Below are 19,491 nucleotides of genomic sequence, written 5' to 3' on the forward strand. Positions count from 1 at the left end.
AACGTATATTTGACAGATCATAAGGTCGTTTATGATGTTTTTACAAAAGAGAGTGGAATCGACTTTGCCTCTGATAAAATTGTTTTCCATAAGGAAAGAACTTAGTCTTTCATACCAAGCTTTGGGAGCTTGTTTCAGACCATAAAGAGATTTTTTCAGTTAAAACACATTTTCTGGACATTTTGAGTTTTCAAAACCATGAGGCTGATGAACATACACCTCTTCAAAAATGTATCCATACAAAAACGCACTTTTGACATCCATCTGATATAGTTTGATGGAGTAATTTGCAGCAAAAGATACAAGTAAGCGAATAGATTCTAACCTGGAGACTGGAGCAAAGGTTTCATTGTAGTAAATACCTTCTTGTTACCTGTAACCGTGTGCTACCAGTCGTGCTTTATTTTTGACCACTTCACCTTTCTCATTGAGTTTGTTTATGTATACCCATTTGGTTCCAATCACATAAGTTCCCTTGGGTCTTGGTACAAGATCCCAGACATCATTTTTTTGCAAATTGATCAAGTTCTTCCTTCATTTCCAGAATTCATTCTTTGTCTTGAAGAGCCTTTTCACTGGATGTTGGTTCTATTAGAGATACTAAACCCAGAGGTGTTTCCTCTAAGACCTTGAATGTAGATCTTATTCTGAAAGGGTCATCCTTGTTTCCCATAATCAACTCCTCAGAAACATTTAGTCTATTTCTTGATCTTTTATGTATGATTTAAGATTCTAGGTGCTTCTGATGTTTCCATTTCTACTTCTTCAGATTCTTTTGTCTTTTCGTCAGAACATGCAAGTGTTATCTCCAAATCTGCAAATTTCTCAACTAGCTTTGACTTTCCAGAGTCAAGCTTATCATCAAATCTGACATGTATTGATTCTTCCATAATTAATGTTTTTGTATTATATACTCTATAGCCTTAAGAGCGTTATGAGTATCCTAACATAATACATTTTTGTGCTTTAGAATCAAACTTGTTCAGATTATCTTTAGTATTTAGGATAAAACAAGAACATCCAAAAGGATGAAAATAGGAAATGTAAGGTTTTCTTCCCTTACACAGTTCATAAGGAGTCTTCTCCAAAATACATCTTATAGAGATTCTATTCTGAATATAACATGTTGTATTCACTACTTCAACCCAGAAGTGCTTAGCCATATTTGTTTCATTGATCATGGTTCTGGCCACTTCTTAGAGAGTCCCATTCTTCCTTTCTACAACTCCATTTTGTTGTGGAGTTCTAGGACAGGATAAATCATGGGATATTCAATTAGAACCAAAAATTTCTTCAAAAAGTTTGTTTTCAAATTCACCACCATGATCACTTCTGACTCTGATGATTTTAGAGTCAAATTCATTTTGCACTTTTGAGAAGAAACTAGTAAACACAAAGTATTACTCATTCTTGTGTCTTAGAAATTTTACCCATGTCCAGCGACTATAATCATCAACAGTGACAAGTCCATACTTCTTACCATTGACTGAAGTTGTCTTAACAGGTCCAAACAAGTCAATATGAAGTAGTTCCAAAGGCTTAGAGGTAGAAACAACATTTTTATTTTTGAAAGTTGTTTTAGAAAACTTTCCTTTCTGACATGTCACACAAAGAGCATCTGAAGAAAACTTCAGCTTAGATAGGCCTCTGACTAACTTAACTTTATTTAGCTGAGAAATCCTCCTCATGCTAATGTGACCCAAGCATCTATGCCACACCCATTGCTCTTTATTTACAAACATTAAACATTTTACATTTTGATCTTTTAGATCTGAAAGATTAATTTTGTAAATGTTGTTCTTCCTCTTACTAGTGAAAAGAACTATCCCATTGCTCTGATTAATGGCTTTGCACGTTTTTTGCTTGAAGATTATATCATAACCGTTGTCACTTGATTGACTTATGGATAACAGGTTATGCATTAATCCTTCTCCGTAAAGAACATTAGAGATAGAGGGAAGAGATCCATTACCAATATTTCCAGATCCTCTGATTCTTCCTTTTTGATTTCCTCCAAATCCTACGAAACCAACGTCTTTAAGTTCCAAGCTTTGGAACATATGCTTTCTTCCCATCATGTGTCGCAAGCCTCCAGAGTCCAGGTACCATGATTGGTGTCTTAACTCTACTGCATAACATATATACAACATATACTATTTTATCTTTTGGTACCCAGAATCTTTTGGGTCCTTTATGATTAGTTCTCCCAGAGTTTCTAGAAACTTTGGGTTTTCTAGCATTATTAAAACTTTGTGTTTGTGCATGTGTGTAATGATAAGAAAAAGGAGATTTAGGTTTGTCATCTGCAAAGGGTATTTTCTCATCTTCATCAGAGTCATATCCAATTCCTCTTTTCTTATTGTGACTAACACCATAAATCATAGAAGCCATTTTACTTCTTTCAAGCCCACTTTCAGAAATTTCTGAAAAGCTTTTTCATATTTATATATGATGGTATCAGAAGTTTGTGGAGCTTTGGAAAGAGTTTCTTCAAGTTTTAAGCATTTTTCGGTTGAAAATTCATTTTCCTTTTCTAAGACAAAAATGTTTCCTTTAAGTTCAGAAACTTCTGTTTCAAGCTTATCACATTCTTCAACAGTTTCTTCATGGACCCTTTTTAGGATCTTAAATTTCTGTCGAAGCTTTTGATAGGAGCTTAGAGATTCTGATAAACAGGCTTCTAAATTATAGCGAGAGAGATCATAAAATACCTCTTCAAAGTCAGTTTCCCTTTTGGATGTACTTCCAAATGTGGTAGCCATGAATGCAACATTTGCCTGTTCCTTTCCAGAGTCTGATTTTGAGGCGTCAGGTTCAGAGTCATCCCAGGTAGCCATGATCCCCTTCTTGGTTTTGAAGGAGTTTTTCTTGAATCTTTATTTTCTGGAAGTATCTTTCTTGAGCTTTGGACATTCGTTTCTTTAAAGTCCTGGTTCTTTACATTCATAGCAGGTTACCTCTTTGTTCGGTTTGCTTCTGGAAGTTGATTCGGAGCAATCTCCCTTGTGTCTTGGTCTTCTGAAGTTGTTATTCCTTTTTCTCCAGAGTTGTTTGACTCTTCTGGTTAAGAGGGATAACTCTTCTTCATCATCAGAATCATCCTTTTCAGAGTCATCATTTTCTTCTTCTTCAACTTGGAGAGTTTTATTCCTTTCTAGTTTGCGTCTCTCAGATCTAGACTTCAGAGCCACATATTTGCTTTTCTTTTGGGGCTCATCTTCCTCAAGTTCTATCTCATGACTCCTAGGGGAGCTGAAGAGTTCTTCCAGGCTTATGTTGTTCAGATCTTTTGATAGTTTTAAGGCAGTGACCATAAGTCTCCATTTCTTTGACAAGCTTCTGACAATCTATTTGACATGATATGCAACTATGTAGCCCTTGTCCAGAACCTTGAGTCCTGCAATTAAAGTTTGAAATCTAGAAAACATTACCTCTATAACTTCATCATCCTCCATCTTGAAGGCTTCATATTTTTGAATTAGAGCCAAAACATTTGTCTCTTTGACTTGAGAGTTGCCTTCGTGGGTCACCTTTAGGGAGTCAAGTATTTCTTTAGCAGTTTCCCTGTTGGTGATCTTTTTATATTCATTGTAGGATATGGCATTCGGTAGTATTGTTCTTGCTTTGTGGTGATTTTTGAAATCACGCTTCTGATCATCAGTCATTTTATTTCTGGCAATAGCAATACCAGCATCAGATACCAGTGGTACATATCCAATTGTAACTATGTCCCATATGTCATCGTCATAACCCAGACAGAAACTTTCAATTCTATCTTCCCAATAATCAAACTTTTCTCCATCAAACACTGGAGGTTTGACATTGTAGCTGTCTCTTTCATTTGTGTTGGCTATATTGTTTTTCTCACGCTGGATCTCTCTACACTGTTAGTGTTTGATTAGAAAATCAATAACAGAGTCGAAGCTCTAATACCAATTGAAGGTAGAGAAAAACAATAAAGGGGGGGGGGGGGGGTTGAATTGTTTTCACAGATAATAAAAACTTTGCAAATAAGACACACACGAAAGATAAAGCTATCAACATAGAAGTTTATCTTGGTTCGCTTGAAATTCAAAGCTACTCCAGTCCACCCGACCAAGGTGATTTCGCCTTCAACAAGGACTTAATCTAATAATCTTGAAATATTACAACAATAGCGTCTAAGAGGATAAAGATCTCTCATCCCTCTTAAGTTTACAGACTTCACAAGTCACTTGAGAAAATATTCAACAACTATTTGAAAATACAATTAAGTGTTTAGTGCTTCTAGGTAAGCAATAGTAACACAATGTAAGAACTGAAATGTTTCACACTTAGAGCAATAACTTGTGTGAATAGATGTGAACAAGAATGAAAAAGAATATGGAATTGTTTGCAGTATTCTTGTGTGTATGCTTCGTTGCCTTGTATGATGATGATCTTGCCTTTATATAGTGATTTAAGCTAAAGACTGTTAGCTCAGGCATTTAATGAATATCTTGGAAATGATGGACTTTAATGGTATTAAGTTCGTTGTCCTTTCCATAGCAATTTTGGAGAGTGTTTAATCTTTTCCAAATAAAGATTCATACCAAAAGTAGAAAACTTCGTAGCTAAGTCTTTGTGATTGACCTTGAGTCAGAGTACGCGGAGTTCAGATTTTCTTGTTCAGCGTGTGTACTTCAGATAGTTGCTGAGAGGTGAGAGTAAATTTTCTTAAGAATTTCTTGATATGTTTTTCTGTAGAGCCTTCTTCAGAGTACAAGTCATCAGACTTGCTGTGTGGAACTCTTTAGATACAGAGTGTCTGAGTCTTCTACCGTCAGACTCTGTGAGCTTCCTTTTCTTCAGAGTCAGAGCGTGATTCAATTTATTCCAAGTTGTCTATTCTTGACTTGCATGATGTCAGATGTTTGTCTATCTGATCCTTTTTCTCTTAGAGTCATGCACACTTAGATAAATTTGTTAGGGTACCAATTTGTTTCATCCTTTATTATCATCAAAACCTTATAGATGAATTGTAAACACAAAATCTTGTTCTAACAGCAGAGGCATCTACTTTACATGCTCGCATGTGTTAGACTTCACAAGGTCGCATGTCTCAAACTTTGACTTCTCGAGGGCATGTGTCTCCTGCTGAACCTCCAGCTTATGAAGTCCAACAAGAGGAACCTAATGTTGTTGTTGATCCCATTCCCGATAGTTTTCCAATAGGCTCATTTGACATATCCTTACTTCCTCTCTATGCCAAACATGTTGTTAGGAATGTGAGGGAATGAGAGCTATATTTTTTTTTACTTTTACGTTACACGTGTTTCATACTAATTGAGTTATGACTGATGTTGGTATATTTATTTTTACATGAGTGTGAAATAGTAAAAAATTTAAGTCATTCCCGGAAGATTTTGAACTAGGAACAAAATGCATACACGTGGTTTAAATATTGTGTTCTTTATTCTGGAATTACAAGTGTATGCTTCATTAGACATGACCATTAACCATGGCATGTTGGCGGATTTTGTGGAAAGATGGCACAGGGAGACTTCATCTTTCCACATCCCTCACGGTGGGAGGTGTATCACCCTTGATGATGTATGATGCCTTATGCCTCTTCCGACTAGGGGAAGAATACTAAAAGATTCCCATAATGGCAAATTCAAGGCATTTGAATTGATGGTAAATTATTTGGGAGTTGGCCCAAGTGAAGCCCAAGAGGAGCTTGATGCCAAGAGAGGCGCCCATGCCCGATTTTCATACCTGGATGACCTATACAAATACCACCTGGTTGCGATAGTGGAGGACAAAGATGATGAAGGGTAAGGTTTGTTCTACAGACAATGTGCATTGAGGTTATACTTCTTATACTTGGTTGGCACGACAATATTTGTGGACAAAAGTGCAACCTAGGTTGATGTAGTCTACATGACATACTTGACCAATTTAGAGAGGATCCACGAGTACAACTAGGGGACCACATGTTTGATTTATCTGTACTCCAAACTAAGTGAAGTTTGTCTTTGGATAACAAAATAGATGACTAGAAGATGCACATTGTTTACAATAACTTATTTGCAACCTTTATTGTTACTAATATTCTCACAATGACATTGTTACACTTTTTACTAATATTTTATCTGAACAATTTTTAAGCATGGATCATCTCTCATTTTCCTCGCATATCCAGATGGGAACTTGAAACGGACTACACTAGGAATTTGCCACGTGCTTGCGCCTTTGGCTCGTAAAAGGGGAATCAGGCGATAGAGTCGTACAAGGTGTTTATTAACCGTATTGTAGCAGATAACATATGCTTCTGTCCATGCGAAGGCCACCGTTAGACGCTTCCCTTAGACGACATATCTTACTACTCTTGATGGTTGACTTATGGGTCGCGTCTGATGTATCCACATCTTCCTGAGCGGGTCATGCAACGGTTTGGGTATCTTCAGATGGTTCCAATACATCTCATTGTGTCTGCTCTTCCGACATTCTGTCGCAGAGATCTTGATGTCACACTCGATGATTTATATAGTCATCTGATACCAGATAAAGCACGCAATGTGCCAGCGGGTGAACCATGGGCTTATGAATAGGGTTACATCTAATTGTTCTATCGAGTGTCACATCCTCACATGACATCAGATATCGCAGGAGCACCACCTAGACCCGCTCATTAGGAGATATTAGAAAAGTGTTGGGTTATGGATGACCATACATCGGTCTTATTTCCAATATGTCAGCGTAATGTGCAGGTTGCGAGAGATGCCATTGAGAGAGGATACATTAGAGGAGGAGATCATGGTATGACCTCCTTATAGATCATCTTACTCGAGGCACAAAATGCCTTGGGGTACAGGCGACGACAGAGGAGAAGCAGGAGGGTTAGAAATACGCAATAGTTTATTTTTATTTGTATTTTGATAACAATTGTATTTTATGAACAAATTATGTATCGTGGTAACGTTTTCGACTACTTGATTAATATTTGGATTTGAATTTATATATGATATGTTTGAATTACATTAGTATTCTTAGCATGATGTTAATATATCCTTATGTAAATGGCCTAAAAAATATCAATTTAGAACAGTTGCTACTAAGGAAAAATCTTTCAAATGCTTTCAAGGGTTATTCCGGAGATACATCTACGTAATCATTCCTAAAAATTTACGGAGATGCATCTCCGATCCATATTTTTAACGAATTTGGGGTTGATGTCTCACTTACAGAGCATTGTGTGCATTTTAGATTCATCCGGAGATGTATCTCCAAAATATAACAATTTTCAATTTTCAATTTATTTACCCTCATCCCATAGGATGGATAAAGTAATACATTATATTATTGGTACGTCTCAAACTAAATTGGTATAACGGTTTGGATAACGGTTTGGTTCACCTGTTTATGTTTCAAATCGAACCAAAAACTTATTAAGAACTCAATTGTAACAAATCGTTCATGATTTAAACCGAGCTGGTTAAGTTCTTTTAGTAAATTGTGTTAAAGTCTAGATTTTTAATATCCAAGATCGAGATCCATATATAAGGATAAGAAGGAAAAAAAAGATTATTATGTACTCCTTATATTCCAAAATAAGTGTTATATTTGACATTTTCACATATTTTAAAAAAAGTGACAAATAAAAGAAAGAGAATAATTTTTTTACCAAATTATCCTCGTTGGTTATTGATGTATTCAAAATTATCATTAATATAAGATGAGAAAAATAATAAATTAGAAGTATTAATTAGAGGATACAATTGATATATCTAGATAAAATTGCATTGAAAACTAAAAACAGACACTTATTTTGAGATAATGTCTTTTTTACACATGTAACATTTATTTTGGGATGGAGGGAAAAATAAAATATACCAGATATTTGGTAAATTGATAGTAGATTAGGATGCTTAACAGATAGTTGGTTATGCCTTAGAAATATAAATTGAGAGGTGAGTGAATTGTAGCTAGTGGGTATGCAAGAATATTGAGAGATCTATTATGGTTAGACAGAGTTTTCTCCACCCCAGAAGCTTGGCTCTGGAGTAGTTTGGAATTCATTCCCATCTACAATTTTATTTTCTTCATCAATCAAATACATATATTTTCCATTGTTTTTCCTCTTGCTTACTTAACTTCAGATTTTGAATTCCAGATTCCCATCAAATAATGTATAAGCTTATGTACTGCTGGTAATGTAGCATTTCCCTTCTCATTCTTTTCTCAAGGACATTAGTTGTAGCCAATAACAGAAACTGCGGTGCAACTTTGTCCCGGCACAGAAGAGCTATAGAAATGTCCAAAGATCATATGCCAAACTGCATCAAAGAACCCTTGTCCCGTCACAGAAGAGCTTTTGAAATGCTCGAAGGTCATGGCCAAACTGCATCAAAGAAAGGGCGTAGATCGAGTCCTTAAGCAGATATGTCGATGATGGCTACTTGAATGGGCAGTTATAAATGTCACTCGTGCTCTAGGTGTCAGGCACCTTAAGGAATGAAATAAATAAGTGAATGAGGGGACGTGATGAAATATAGAATGTTATTTTGCACAAAGACGACTTCAAGAACATATGAGGAGCAACTATGCAGCAAGGAATTTGTTCATGAAACAATCAAGATCAACAGACAACTTGACAGTTGTGATACTGTGTTTTAACTCTGGCTGTCGAAAGAATGCGAGTAAATACAAGCAAGGACTTCAGAATCTCAAATGCCTGCTAAAGGGATATAAAACATTTGCATGCAAAACAAACAATATAACTTATATTTTGGACTGCAAATGCAATTAGTGCAGGATATATTTCATGCCCATAGAGGAGAAAAAGAACTCATGTGCCAAAAGTCTATTGAAATTTATATCAAAACAAAATTATTTTCCCCCATTGTAATTGGGAAAGTGGGAGTGTAACAGATTGGAGCGTTGAGTGAAGAGCATAATCATCAAATATGCAACCTTTTTCAATCTTCTACTCGTGCAAATTTTCTAACATATTCTTACTTGTTCTGGCTGAAGACTACATCCAGAAACCAATTATCAAGTTCTCCATTGTGATAAAACTCTATATGGACTAGAGAAGGCATAAGAAACAACTTGTCATTACACAAACCAGCTCGGTTTGACAAAAACAGGTGGTGTGGTTCCATAAATGTCACCAACCCATGAATCATCTAATGTGAAAATCATAGAAACAATTGTGAATTATCAATAAAAAAGAAAGCAACAAGACGACTGCATGAACAGTAAGTGTTGAATTGTCTCACCTAGACATTCTTCTACTTCTGAGTTTACCATCAGCGAATAAAGATTGAAAAAATTATACAAAGTTACAAACATTAATGAAGCATTCCAAAAATATTATTTTTCTTTAATAGCTAATAGTTATATACTGTGAAAAATGTGTGTAATGTATTATCAATAAAGGACCTATACTAAAATAGAATCCGTATTTCTGAAATATTTAAAATCACTTTCCTGAAAGTTTCTCTTGTATCTCAGTTCTTGCAACTCGAATCAAGAATAAACCAGCAAAGAAAATAGATAAAACGAGCATAAAAAATACACTGTTCCATCCCCTAGTTGAAACATAACCTGCTAGAAGTGGTCCAAGAGCAGCTCCAACAGAACCAGTACCATCAATGATTGCAGTAACAGTAGCCAGTGCCCGAGAACTCCCACCACTAAAGCCCTGAGTACCGAGATCGGCAGCCACAGCAGTTGTGATTAGCGAGTATGGACCATTCACCAAAAATCCAGAAAGAAACATCAAAGCAATGTTCGTAAACATAGAGATGCTCCCAAAAAAACGATACAAAAGAAGGGCTGGAATTGATAGAAACAAGAACATAATTGAAGTAACAGCACGCGCTTCAATCATATCAGAAATGAAACCGGCTGTTATTCCTCCTAGGACTCCTCCAATGTCAAATACTGTTGAAAGTAACCCAGCAGTTTTGTGAGATAGATTAACACCAGCAACCGCTGCAACGAATACCAAATAACGAAGTCATGAAAGAACATTATGATTCATGAACAAAAATAATGTACTAGTACATGAATTAACATAAATTGTAATTAATTTACTCAAAATTGCAAAATTATTTTCCTGGATATTATTAAAACAAATTAATAACTCTATCCCATATCATATATTTTTACATCAAAGAACAATTACCTGTGTGCCTGATGTAGAAGGGTAACCAATACAAGAAAGTGTAAGCAACAAATTTTGAGAAAAAGAGACAAAATGCAAACGGAGCGACTCCAGGTATCTTCCACGCCTCTAAAAATCCAATAGCAGACGAAGAATCTGTAACTAAATTATCCGGATCAATAAGCTTCGCTTCCTCTGAATCAACTTTTGGCGGATCCTCCGCACCGTCTATCTCAACAGTCATTTCAACGTCCATACCAGGATGCGCGAACCCTATATCCTTTGGATTCACAACAAGAAACAAAAACACCAAAACCCCAACCAAAATGATAACAAATCCAGGCACCACAAATGACCAACCCCATCCGAATTCCAAGACTCCCGAAGCAATAACCGAACCAATTATATTCCCCACCGAGGTATGCGAATTCCATACCCCCATTATCAATCCCCTCTTTGATTCCCCAACCCAATTCCCCACAACTGCAACAACACAAGGCCACCCAATCGACTGAAACACTCCACAAAAAATCTGAACACCGACGAAAAATCCCAACACATGAACATCTAACCAGTATCCTAACCCAAAAAGTATAGTAAAAACCCCACTACCCATCATCCCAAACACAAGAAACAACCTCAAATCAATCCTATCTCCAACATGCCCTGCCAAATACATGCCAATAGAGTAAGCGGTGAGGAAGGCGAGATCAACCTCGCCGAGCCGGTGAGTTCCCTGAGTTCCATTAAAAGGAGGCCAACCTAAATCAACCGTGGAATTCAAAACTTGAAGTTGAGTTAAATTGGTTGGAGCTGTGGGTCCCAAAACACTCTTAACAATACTGGGAGGCTTCCTAGATGCATGAAATGAAGCATATGCAAGAAATGTGATAAGAAGAACACATATTTGGTGGAATAGTAGGGTTTTATGAGGGGGTTTCAGATTTGGAAAGAGATTCAAAGCTGGAGCTAGGCTCAAACTCTTGGAATTTGATTGCATGATTACTCATCAGGATTCAAGTATGCGCATTGAATCGTATAATCTAACCTAATCTAGCACAGTGGACAAATATCAATTTTTTCTGTACCTTCAGAAATTCTTATTATATCAAAAACTATGATCTGAAGAATGTCAAAGATGGATACAAAATTGAAATTAAACTGACTTACAAGATTATAAGTAATAAAGAAGAAGCTTCTGTTCTGCATATGAAAAACAAAAAGGGGTTTTGGTTTGCAGTGGCAGAATGGTGAGAGAAACCGGTGAGAGAAAGAGAGGATTGAGAGTAAAAATTAAAACGGGTTTGCCTCAGAAACCGGTTTGTGTCCGGATCGGGCTCGGCGATTTCTAGAAAACGCAAATTAATTCCAATTTTATCATCCAAGTATGGTCAGCGCGTGAGATTTTGGACTCTACTTTTTCTTTGAATAATTTTCATTTCTAGCTGGCTACTGTGGCAGTGAGTTTATGATTTTAAAGGTCATTTTTAAATTAGAACATATTTAACCTCAGAAATTGACATGATTAAGATATGACATTTAAGAATGTGCTATTTTAAAATTTTAAATTCGACCCATATCAGGTTTTCAAAACAAAAAATTGAAACATTTGATTTTATTTAGATTTCGTAAAATAAATTTGATTTCTTGTTATTTAAGGGTCATTTTAAAATTAAAACATATTTAATTTTGTTAAGTCAGTTGAATGTGTACATATGCAAGTATTGATTTCTTGTTATTTAAATTATTTGAATTGTCAACACATATGTGTTGAATTGTCAAAATATTTGATTTCTTGAAGGACCCTTGAATTGTCAAAATTATTTTAAAATTAAAACATATTCTTTGAAGGATCACTTTAGTTTACCATATTTTGACAATTCAAATAATTTTGTCAAAGGCGGCTATTTTAACACTACAATTCTAACACAGTAGCCTTACACCCTTTAAAATACAATTTAAGTCTAAAATTTTTTTATTAAACATGATAGAAAAACAAAAATCGTATACGGTGTAGATGTAAAAATTAATTTATCAATATAATTTCTCAAATAATAAATATTGTAGTAATATTTTAATTGATTATATATATATATATATATATATATATATATATATATATATATATATATATATATATCATATTTAAATAATTATATTAGTGTTATTGATTTAAAACTTATATTATATGTTATAGGAAATTTTATTCTAATTTGTTTGTGTTGTCTATTATTTATCAAACAATGTAAAAAAAAGAGTTTTTCTGTTTATCAAGAATTTGTGCCGTGCAGTTTCTCTTTGTCCTATACTCCAATGCGAATCAAACTACAACCTAAATGAGAACTTTTCAGATAATCCTGTCAAAAATTGAAAATTAATTTTATCATCAAATTTAACACTTTTAGCTCCTCATAAATCATTATCTCAGTTGTAATCCATCCATTAAGAAAACTTTAGTCAAGGTAAAAAAAATGATTCCAATCCATCAAACCAAGTCTCCTAGTACAAATTTAGACAAGTAAGGAAAAGTAAAAATCTAGAGTGAAAGAATGGTAGTTCTACAACATGGACAGTGTGAATTATTTTCCAACCAAGGTTTCAAGCATGTAGAATGAAACTTGTGAGCACAAGGTAGAGGAATCAATTTCTCTCCAATCTTAAATGATTCCAAACACACAGCACAATCTTCTTGTTCTGATGCTTTCCAGCTCAATTTGCTCCAACTGAACTTCCTTGGACCACTTTTCTTTGAACCATACACCTCAATTTGTAACTCCTCTATGCTTTCTTTTCTACCCTCCACACTTTTTATGTTCTTTTTCCTAATAATTCATAACAACTTTCATAAGGAATAAATAACTACCGTCTTTGATTATGAAAAAAGAAAATTAATCAGATCTGAGTTTTTTACATCATAAAAAAAAGAAGAAAAAAATGAGTTATGTGATTTAATATACCTTGTGTTTTCTGATACCCTTTGTGATCTGAATTTGTCATCCAATCTTTGCTTAGCTTCTCTTGCTGCTCCTACCATATTCTCATCTTGCTGTGTCTGGTATAATATGTTTCTTTGCTTTATAAATAAAATTCAAACATACCCATTAAAATTGATAATTGTTAAATAACATATCAATACATAGGAACAGAAAGGGAACAAACCATTGAAGAAGACGAAGAAAGACGAGATTCAGGGTTACTTGAATACAAGCAGAACGAAGAGCGTCTGTTATTAGAAGCTAAAGATGTTGAATCAGAAAAACCTCCAGCCTTATGGACACGTCTCCTTCTAGCAGATTCAACTCCAGGAAGCATTCCTGCCATATTTGGTCCTTTTTTGTGTTTGACCAAAGCACAAACGTTGTGCTGTGTTGTTGTTTTGTTTGTCCTGTTAACGTTGTTGTGTTGTTGTTTTGTTTGTCCTGTTTTTGATAATGTTTTCGTGATTGGCAGGTGAATGATTAGAAGTGATATGGTTTAATGGTTATGCTAGTGCTTTGTTCGGATTTTTAGGGAGAAAAAAAAATATGAAATGATAGGATTGTTTAGGTGGGATTTATTATAGAAAAGTAGATTTTGTGTTGCTAATGTCCAAACCCAACAAGAGGAGGCTGGTGGACAATATTGTGCCATGGGTTTGCAAGATTTTCTCCCCCATCCCTTTCAAGTCCAATTAAATTTTACTCTTCAATATGAATTCTTTACAAATAAAAAATAACATATATTTTTTCTTCATAAACTCTAAAATATCATTTTTTCAAAATAAAAAAAAAATACTTTCAAGTGCAACCACCATTTGAATTGGCGGGATCTCCTATTTTATTTTTACAGATTTTTTTTTACAAAAATTTATGCATATAACTTTTTTTTTAGATTTTTTAACGAAAATGATTTCTACACGATTTCTCTGAAAGATTTTAATAAAATTTGTATTTTAAAAATTATATATCTAAAAAATATGCAGGAAATTACGCTGGAAATAACTTTTGCACGGAAATTCATAAAAGATTAATAAATATTAAAAAATAAAATAACATAGGACCTCCGAAGCATTAGTAATAAAAAATTATTTGAAAATATGATAGTTTTGCAATAAATGAGGAGAGTATGATATTTTTGTTAGGTGAGAATATGGATACAAAACAGTCTAGAAGGGGAGATTGAATAGACCTTAAAAAATAATTTCAAAAATATTTTAGATCTTATAAACAAAATCATAGATTTTAAGAAACGCGGAAGAAGAATACAACATAAGAGAGCTTGAAAGCATTTCAATGAATTAAACCAACTAAAATATTACAAGATATTACTAAATACGTGATTACTTCTATTGCAAGTTAATCACAAGATAACCAAAGCCGCTTTAAACAGGGCGATTTAAAAAAACTTTACATAGATACTCATTTAAAACATAATTGGACTTATGATGATCCAATAAAATTGATGCATCGCGGACCTAGGTTTACACATTAAATATCTATAAGCACGGTCTAACTTAAATGACATACAAACAATGCAATAATGCACCAATCCAATAGAAATATTAATGAATGCTAGAAAATTAAAGGAGGTGTTCATCCCAAAATTTTACTTTACAATGTCGATTCTCATGTGTGAGTGTTCAATATGGTCAAACCAATTAAAAGCAATTGAAGTTATATCCAATAGAAATCTGGTTTGATGCGCGGTGTTAGGATAATAGTAGTGTGTCTGAGGTGGATATTTAAGACAGTTTAGACCTGATGATGGGATGGTTGCTCATCTGTAAAGGTTGAGGTTTAGCCTGAGGGTCACAGATTAGTTATGAAATCATCATCGGATCCGTTACAATATCTAATTAAGGGTATTATAACCATGAAATATGGTGGTTGCGAATGCTACATTGGTGAATGTTTGTCAAGAGTGTTACGTCATTCCAATAGTTACAGTTATGATGGACTAATGGAGTCCCTCAAGATTCAATATGGAGAAAAAGGTTACACTATATAAGAAAGTGGGAGCGAATGTTAAAGGAGTGGGAAATTATATAAGAAACACTTGACAAATCTCATACACATTTGTGACCTCTCCTGACTGGAATTAGGGAGGTTAACCAGTTTATGTTTTTTGCAAGAACATTTGGCACCCACCGTGGGACTCGGTAAAACTTTTATGGGTCACACAACCATTTCTATATGATGACCTTTCCAAACTCACCATCATGAGGAGATTTCCTAATCATTTCCAACAACTCGAAATGTCAAAGCAATGAATGAAGAGCCAATACTGGCTATCCTCATACCCCTCTCTTACGTCTCTGATTGTGACCTCCACTGCAGAGAAGACACATTTGAAATCCTCACTGGAGAATTGACAGAATACTCTCTTATCTCGATTCATTGTCGCCGTCATTATTCATGGAAAAGGAAAATCCATTGTCATTTTCATCAACCACAAGCAACACAACCGTACTTGGATGCTGATCTTTCCCAAAACCCATTATCTCGATAACTACACATGGATCCGATGATAGATAGAATGTAATCTCTGGTATTTAGTTTCCGTCTTCCATCATATATGACAGTCAGATACATTACCAATCATCGTATTCTACCGAGATTTACGACAATCAGTTAAGCAACAAATCAACACCCTCATGCATCAGTGAACAACATCTTGTTAAGCGTGAATCAAGCCAATGGAGTAACACGTGGTTTTATACTACCCGCCTTGATACATAGCTTAATTTCCACTCGAGATAGTTTAAACTCAGATAAATTTCTCATTTCATCCTAATTGAATATGATTTTTGTGTTTGTTTGAGCAACTATTTCCTTATGATTATTTGGATCACGTATACCTGATTTGGATTACAAGTATATAAACGTACGTGGTAGATTAACTTATAGTCAGATGATAGTGAGCTCTGTTTATTTTAATACGGGGACAAGATGTTTCGGCATAGCAGAATCATCAAGGATTTGTTTTAATACAAGAACCAAGAAGTGTCCTTAAGGAGGAGAGCCAACAACGTTGTGGGTCACAAAGGAATCTCTTAATGATGGCGAAGCGAATAATTACTCTGAAAATGAATTTGATACCAGTCACACATTGATTCTTCTGGCATAATTCAATGTGATTCTTTGAGGGGGTTAATTACGAAGTAAGAAGAGGGATTTTCGAAAATTCATTGTCGTGATTTTTATCCCAGTGTTGAAACAATGTTATCACCATCCTCGGAACATAAATGATTATTACTTATTTCCGTAACTACTTATAGTTGACTACTATGTGTTAATTAGATTTCTATGACGCTTTCCTTTTTGTTATTATGGATTTGGATTAATCAAAGGATACTTTTGCTGGATTTTGGATTCAAAACCATTATTGGTGGACAACTTCAGGTTTCCAAATATTTCCGCATAACATGTTGATCTCTTAGTAAAATACGATCGGTTTGATCACCCAAGAAGGGATATCGCTGACTTAGCCTTAATTTTTAGCCGTGTGACTTGAAAGATCTTATCTTTTCACCATTTCTTTGGAGTTAGGTAGAATTCTAGAGTTCTTAAGTTGTATGAAAAAGATTAAGTTCGGGGTTGCTCTTGAAAGTGAGCAAAGTTTTAAGTTTAGGGTTGAGGTACTAGAGAAAATTGGTCAAAATTCAAAAAATGGTCAGAAAATAAGAAGTGGAAAAAGACACTTCCAGAAAAAGGTAAAAGAATGCCAAGCATAATAAGGACCACAATAGAAAAATCTCTAGTACCATCTGTCATACCCTAATTTTTAACCCTAAGATATGATATATCATTTGCATCCTTGCATACAAACAAGATCGCATCTTGGTCATCTCCCTCTCATCTTTAGCGCTTGCCTTTTGCAGGGATCATCAAGCACCTCTTTATTAGTGTTTTACCTTTTGTATTTATATTTTCATTACTCATCTAACCACTAATCAAAATAGAAAAAATATGTTTTATTTTCTTTAAGTTTATTGTGCAAGGTAGGGCTTTTTCATCAAGAGCATTAAGCATGGCTCCTCAATTAGGGTTTGTTTTGATTCCTCAACAAAGTATACTCAACCATTGATTCTCAAGGGGTTTATATCTCAAGCATGATATCTAAGGTTCTCAAGTACTTTTCAATCTCATTTGGATCAAGAGTATCTCAAAATCTTGTGGCTTACTTCTCAAGAAAAATCAAAGGTTCATGAGTTTATTTTCATGCCTTCTTCAACAAGCTACTTTAAAACTTTGAGCAATTTAATCAAGATACATTAAATGATATCTTATTTTGAGTTCACATGATCATCCATGTACCTTGGAAAGCAAGGAAAGTTTAAGTGCATAAGTTTATTCCAAGAGGTTTGACCAAAAAGTCAACATGTAAAGTCAAAGTTCCAAAGATCGCAACTCCTTCAATTATCAACATTTTTAAATTCTTATTTTTGAATATGAATCTTATCAATATTCTTTACAACTTATCTTTGCATGACAATAGCCAATTATGCTTGGAGGATCATCAAAAGTTTGGATACATTATAGGTTATTTGTGGACTTAGTGAAATTTGACCTATTTTCAAGTGACTTTTTCTCAATTTTCAAGGTTTATAACTTCTTCAATCCTTAACATTTGATACTGGTTCTTTTTTCATAATATCATTTACGATTCCCTCTAAAAGTTTTCTTCAAATATCAAAGTCAAAATATGATTGGGAGACCATGGAATTCATTGAGACATTATAGGTCATTTTTAGCCATTTGGGACTTAGAATTTTCTAAGTTACATGACCAGTTTTTTGTGCCAACTTCAACATGCCATAACTTTGTGCTCAAGCATTCAAATGCAACCTTTCTTGGCATATTATAATCTTTGTTATGATGTCGACACATTGCAAAAAGAATGGGATCAAAAATCCTCCTGAGCAAGATGCCTCATTGAGTTGAACATGGTGACTTGAAACTGAAGAAATCACCATGGTCCGAATTTGAACTTCACTAATTCTTAATTACAAGCCAAATTACCACACGCTTTGGACCTAAACATGTTTAATCAAGTATCCAGAAGTTATTTGACCATTGAAATGCATGATTTGGCTGATTTTTTATGTATTGCAAGTCACACTTTCCACACATTCTGATCAAATTCGTTTTGCACGAATTAAGCTTGATTCCACACGTATTTGGATCCAAACACATTCCCTATAAATAGAGGAAGTTACTGAGTTCATTTCCAAGCTTTTGAGAGCCAAGAAATCCCTGCTTCAATCTGAAATTTCTCCAGAAAATTCAACTATCGTGTTTTGAATTCCAGCTCGTTTCAATCCAATTTCTTGATTCCATTAGCACCTTCAGTCTTCTTTGAAGCTTTTGTAACAAATCCCAAGCTCCAAGACCTCCTGAATCGCTCTAACCAGATCGAGCTTCATCAACTTTTGATCACCATTTGGACAAGGTAGTTTTGAGCGTCATTTGAACTCAAACAAGTTACCATAATGTAGCCATTCACTCTCTGATGCTTTCCCCTAACTTATTTGGTGTTGATTGATCGTGTTCATCATTTAATTTTATTTTCCGTGGCTTGCTTGCTTCTTAAACTTCTTCAAAATTCCCTATGCTCAGTTTAGATAAATGAATTTGGAGCATGAGTTTGAATACGTGATGAGGAGGCGTTCACATTGGTGGTGGTCCCGTGTTCTGAATTTACCAAACGATGAAACTCCAGTGAGGGACTATCGGGGAAGACGACCGAAGTTTATCTCAGGTCATCTGAGTTTGAGACACGTTAGATATTTGAAATGTTTTGATTTGTCTAATTTGAATTAGATCACATGTTTTATTTTGGCTAATTTCCACCGTGCGTCCCAGCCTTGTGATTGTTGGATCTGCCACGTCAATTAATGAACGCTCCATATTTTTTTCGATTTTATTTCTTATTTATTTTAAATTGAATTTCCTTTTAAAATTCATAAAAAATTCCTTTTACATCACAAAAATACCAAAATAATTTCTAAAATTCTCTTTTGTTTTTCTTTATCTGATTTTTATTTTTCAACATTTTATTTTCTTGATTTTCTATTTTTCTTGAATTTTATCTTTTCTCCTTTGTTTTAATTGGTTTAAAAAAACTTTTATGCATTTTAAAATTCTTAAAATTGTATTATATGCTTCTTATTTTATTTCTAACCTTCCATAATTTTCCTGGCCATTTATTTGGTATTTTGAAGAACTTTATGGATTTTCTCTTTTATTTCCCTTTTAAAATTCATTTTAAAAATGTTTTTGATGCATTTTATTTTATTTTATTGCATTTTATATTTGTTTGACTTTTTTTGACTTCTGTTGGCCTTGGATCATAGTTATTTTGATCATAGGTCTCATCAA

The 19,491-nt window shown here is 34.4% G+C and overlaps 2 protein-coding genes across 2 annotated transcripts; both read right to left on the minus strand.

Moving 5' to 3' along the window:
- Positions 1-9,318: 9,318 nt before the first annotated feature.
- LOC127087807 (putative glycerol-3-phosphate transporter 5) lies at positions 9,319-11,568 on the minus strand. Its single transcript, XM_051028752.1, has 2 exons — positions 10,154-11,568; positions 9,319-9,960 (listed from the first exon to the last, which is right to left on the minus strand). Exons 1-2 carry the CDS (start codon positions 11,130-11,132, stop codon positions 9,446-9,448), a joined length of 1,494 nt encoding a protein of 497 aa, XP_050884709.1. The 5' UTR covers positions 11,133-11,568; the 3' UTR covers positions 9,319-9,445.
- A 1,016-nt stretch (positions 11,569-12,584) lies between these two features.
- LOC127087902 (probable E3 ubiquitin-protein ligase RHY1A) lies at positions 12,585-13,776 on the minus strand. Its single transcript, XM_051028849.1, has 4 exons — positions 13,528-13,776; positions 13,292-13,493; positions 13,090-13,205; positions 12,585-12,954 (listed from the first exon to the last, which is right to left on the minus strand). The coding sequence occupies exons 2-4, from the start codon at positions 13,451-13,453 to the stop codon at positions 12,669-12,671; spliced, it is 564 nt and encodes a 187-aa protein (XP_050884806.1). The 5' UTR covers positions 13,454-13,493; positions 13,528-13,776; the 3' UTR covers positions 12,585-12,668.
- Between the last annotated feature and the right edge of the window lie 5,715 nt (positions 13,777-19,491).

This window comes from Lathyrus oleraceus, chromosome 1, assembly GCF_024323335.1.
Source record: "Lathyrus oleraceus cultivar Zhongwan6 chromosome 1, CAAS_Psat_ZW6_1.0, whole genome shotgun sequence".
In the NCBI taxonomy this organism is placed as follows: Eukaryota; Viridiplantae; Streptophyta; class Magnoliopsida; order Fabales; family Fabaceae; genus Lathyrus; species Lathyrus oleraceus.

Coding starts and splice junctions, on each gene's coding strand:
- LOC127087807 (XM_051028752.1), bottom strand. CDS start 11,132: ATGCAATCAAATTCCAAGAGTTTGAGCCTAGCTCCAGCTTTGAATCTC. Junction 9,961..10,153: donor CTTCTACATCAGGCACACAG/GTAATTGTTCTT, acceptor TATTCGTTGCAG/CGGTTGCTGGTGTTAATCTA.
- LOC127087902 (XM_051028849.1), bottom strand. CDS start 13,453: ATGGCAGGAATGCTTCCTGGAGTTGAATCTGCTAGAAGGAGACGTGTC. Junction 13,206..13,291: donor TTTCTTCGTCTTCTTCAATG/GTTTGTTCCCTT, acceptor TTATTTATAAAG/CAAAGAAACATATTATACCA. Junction 12,955..13,089: donor AGGGTATCAGAAAACACAAG/GTATATTAAATC, acceptor ATGAATTATTAG/GAAAAAGAACATAAAAAGTG.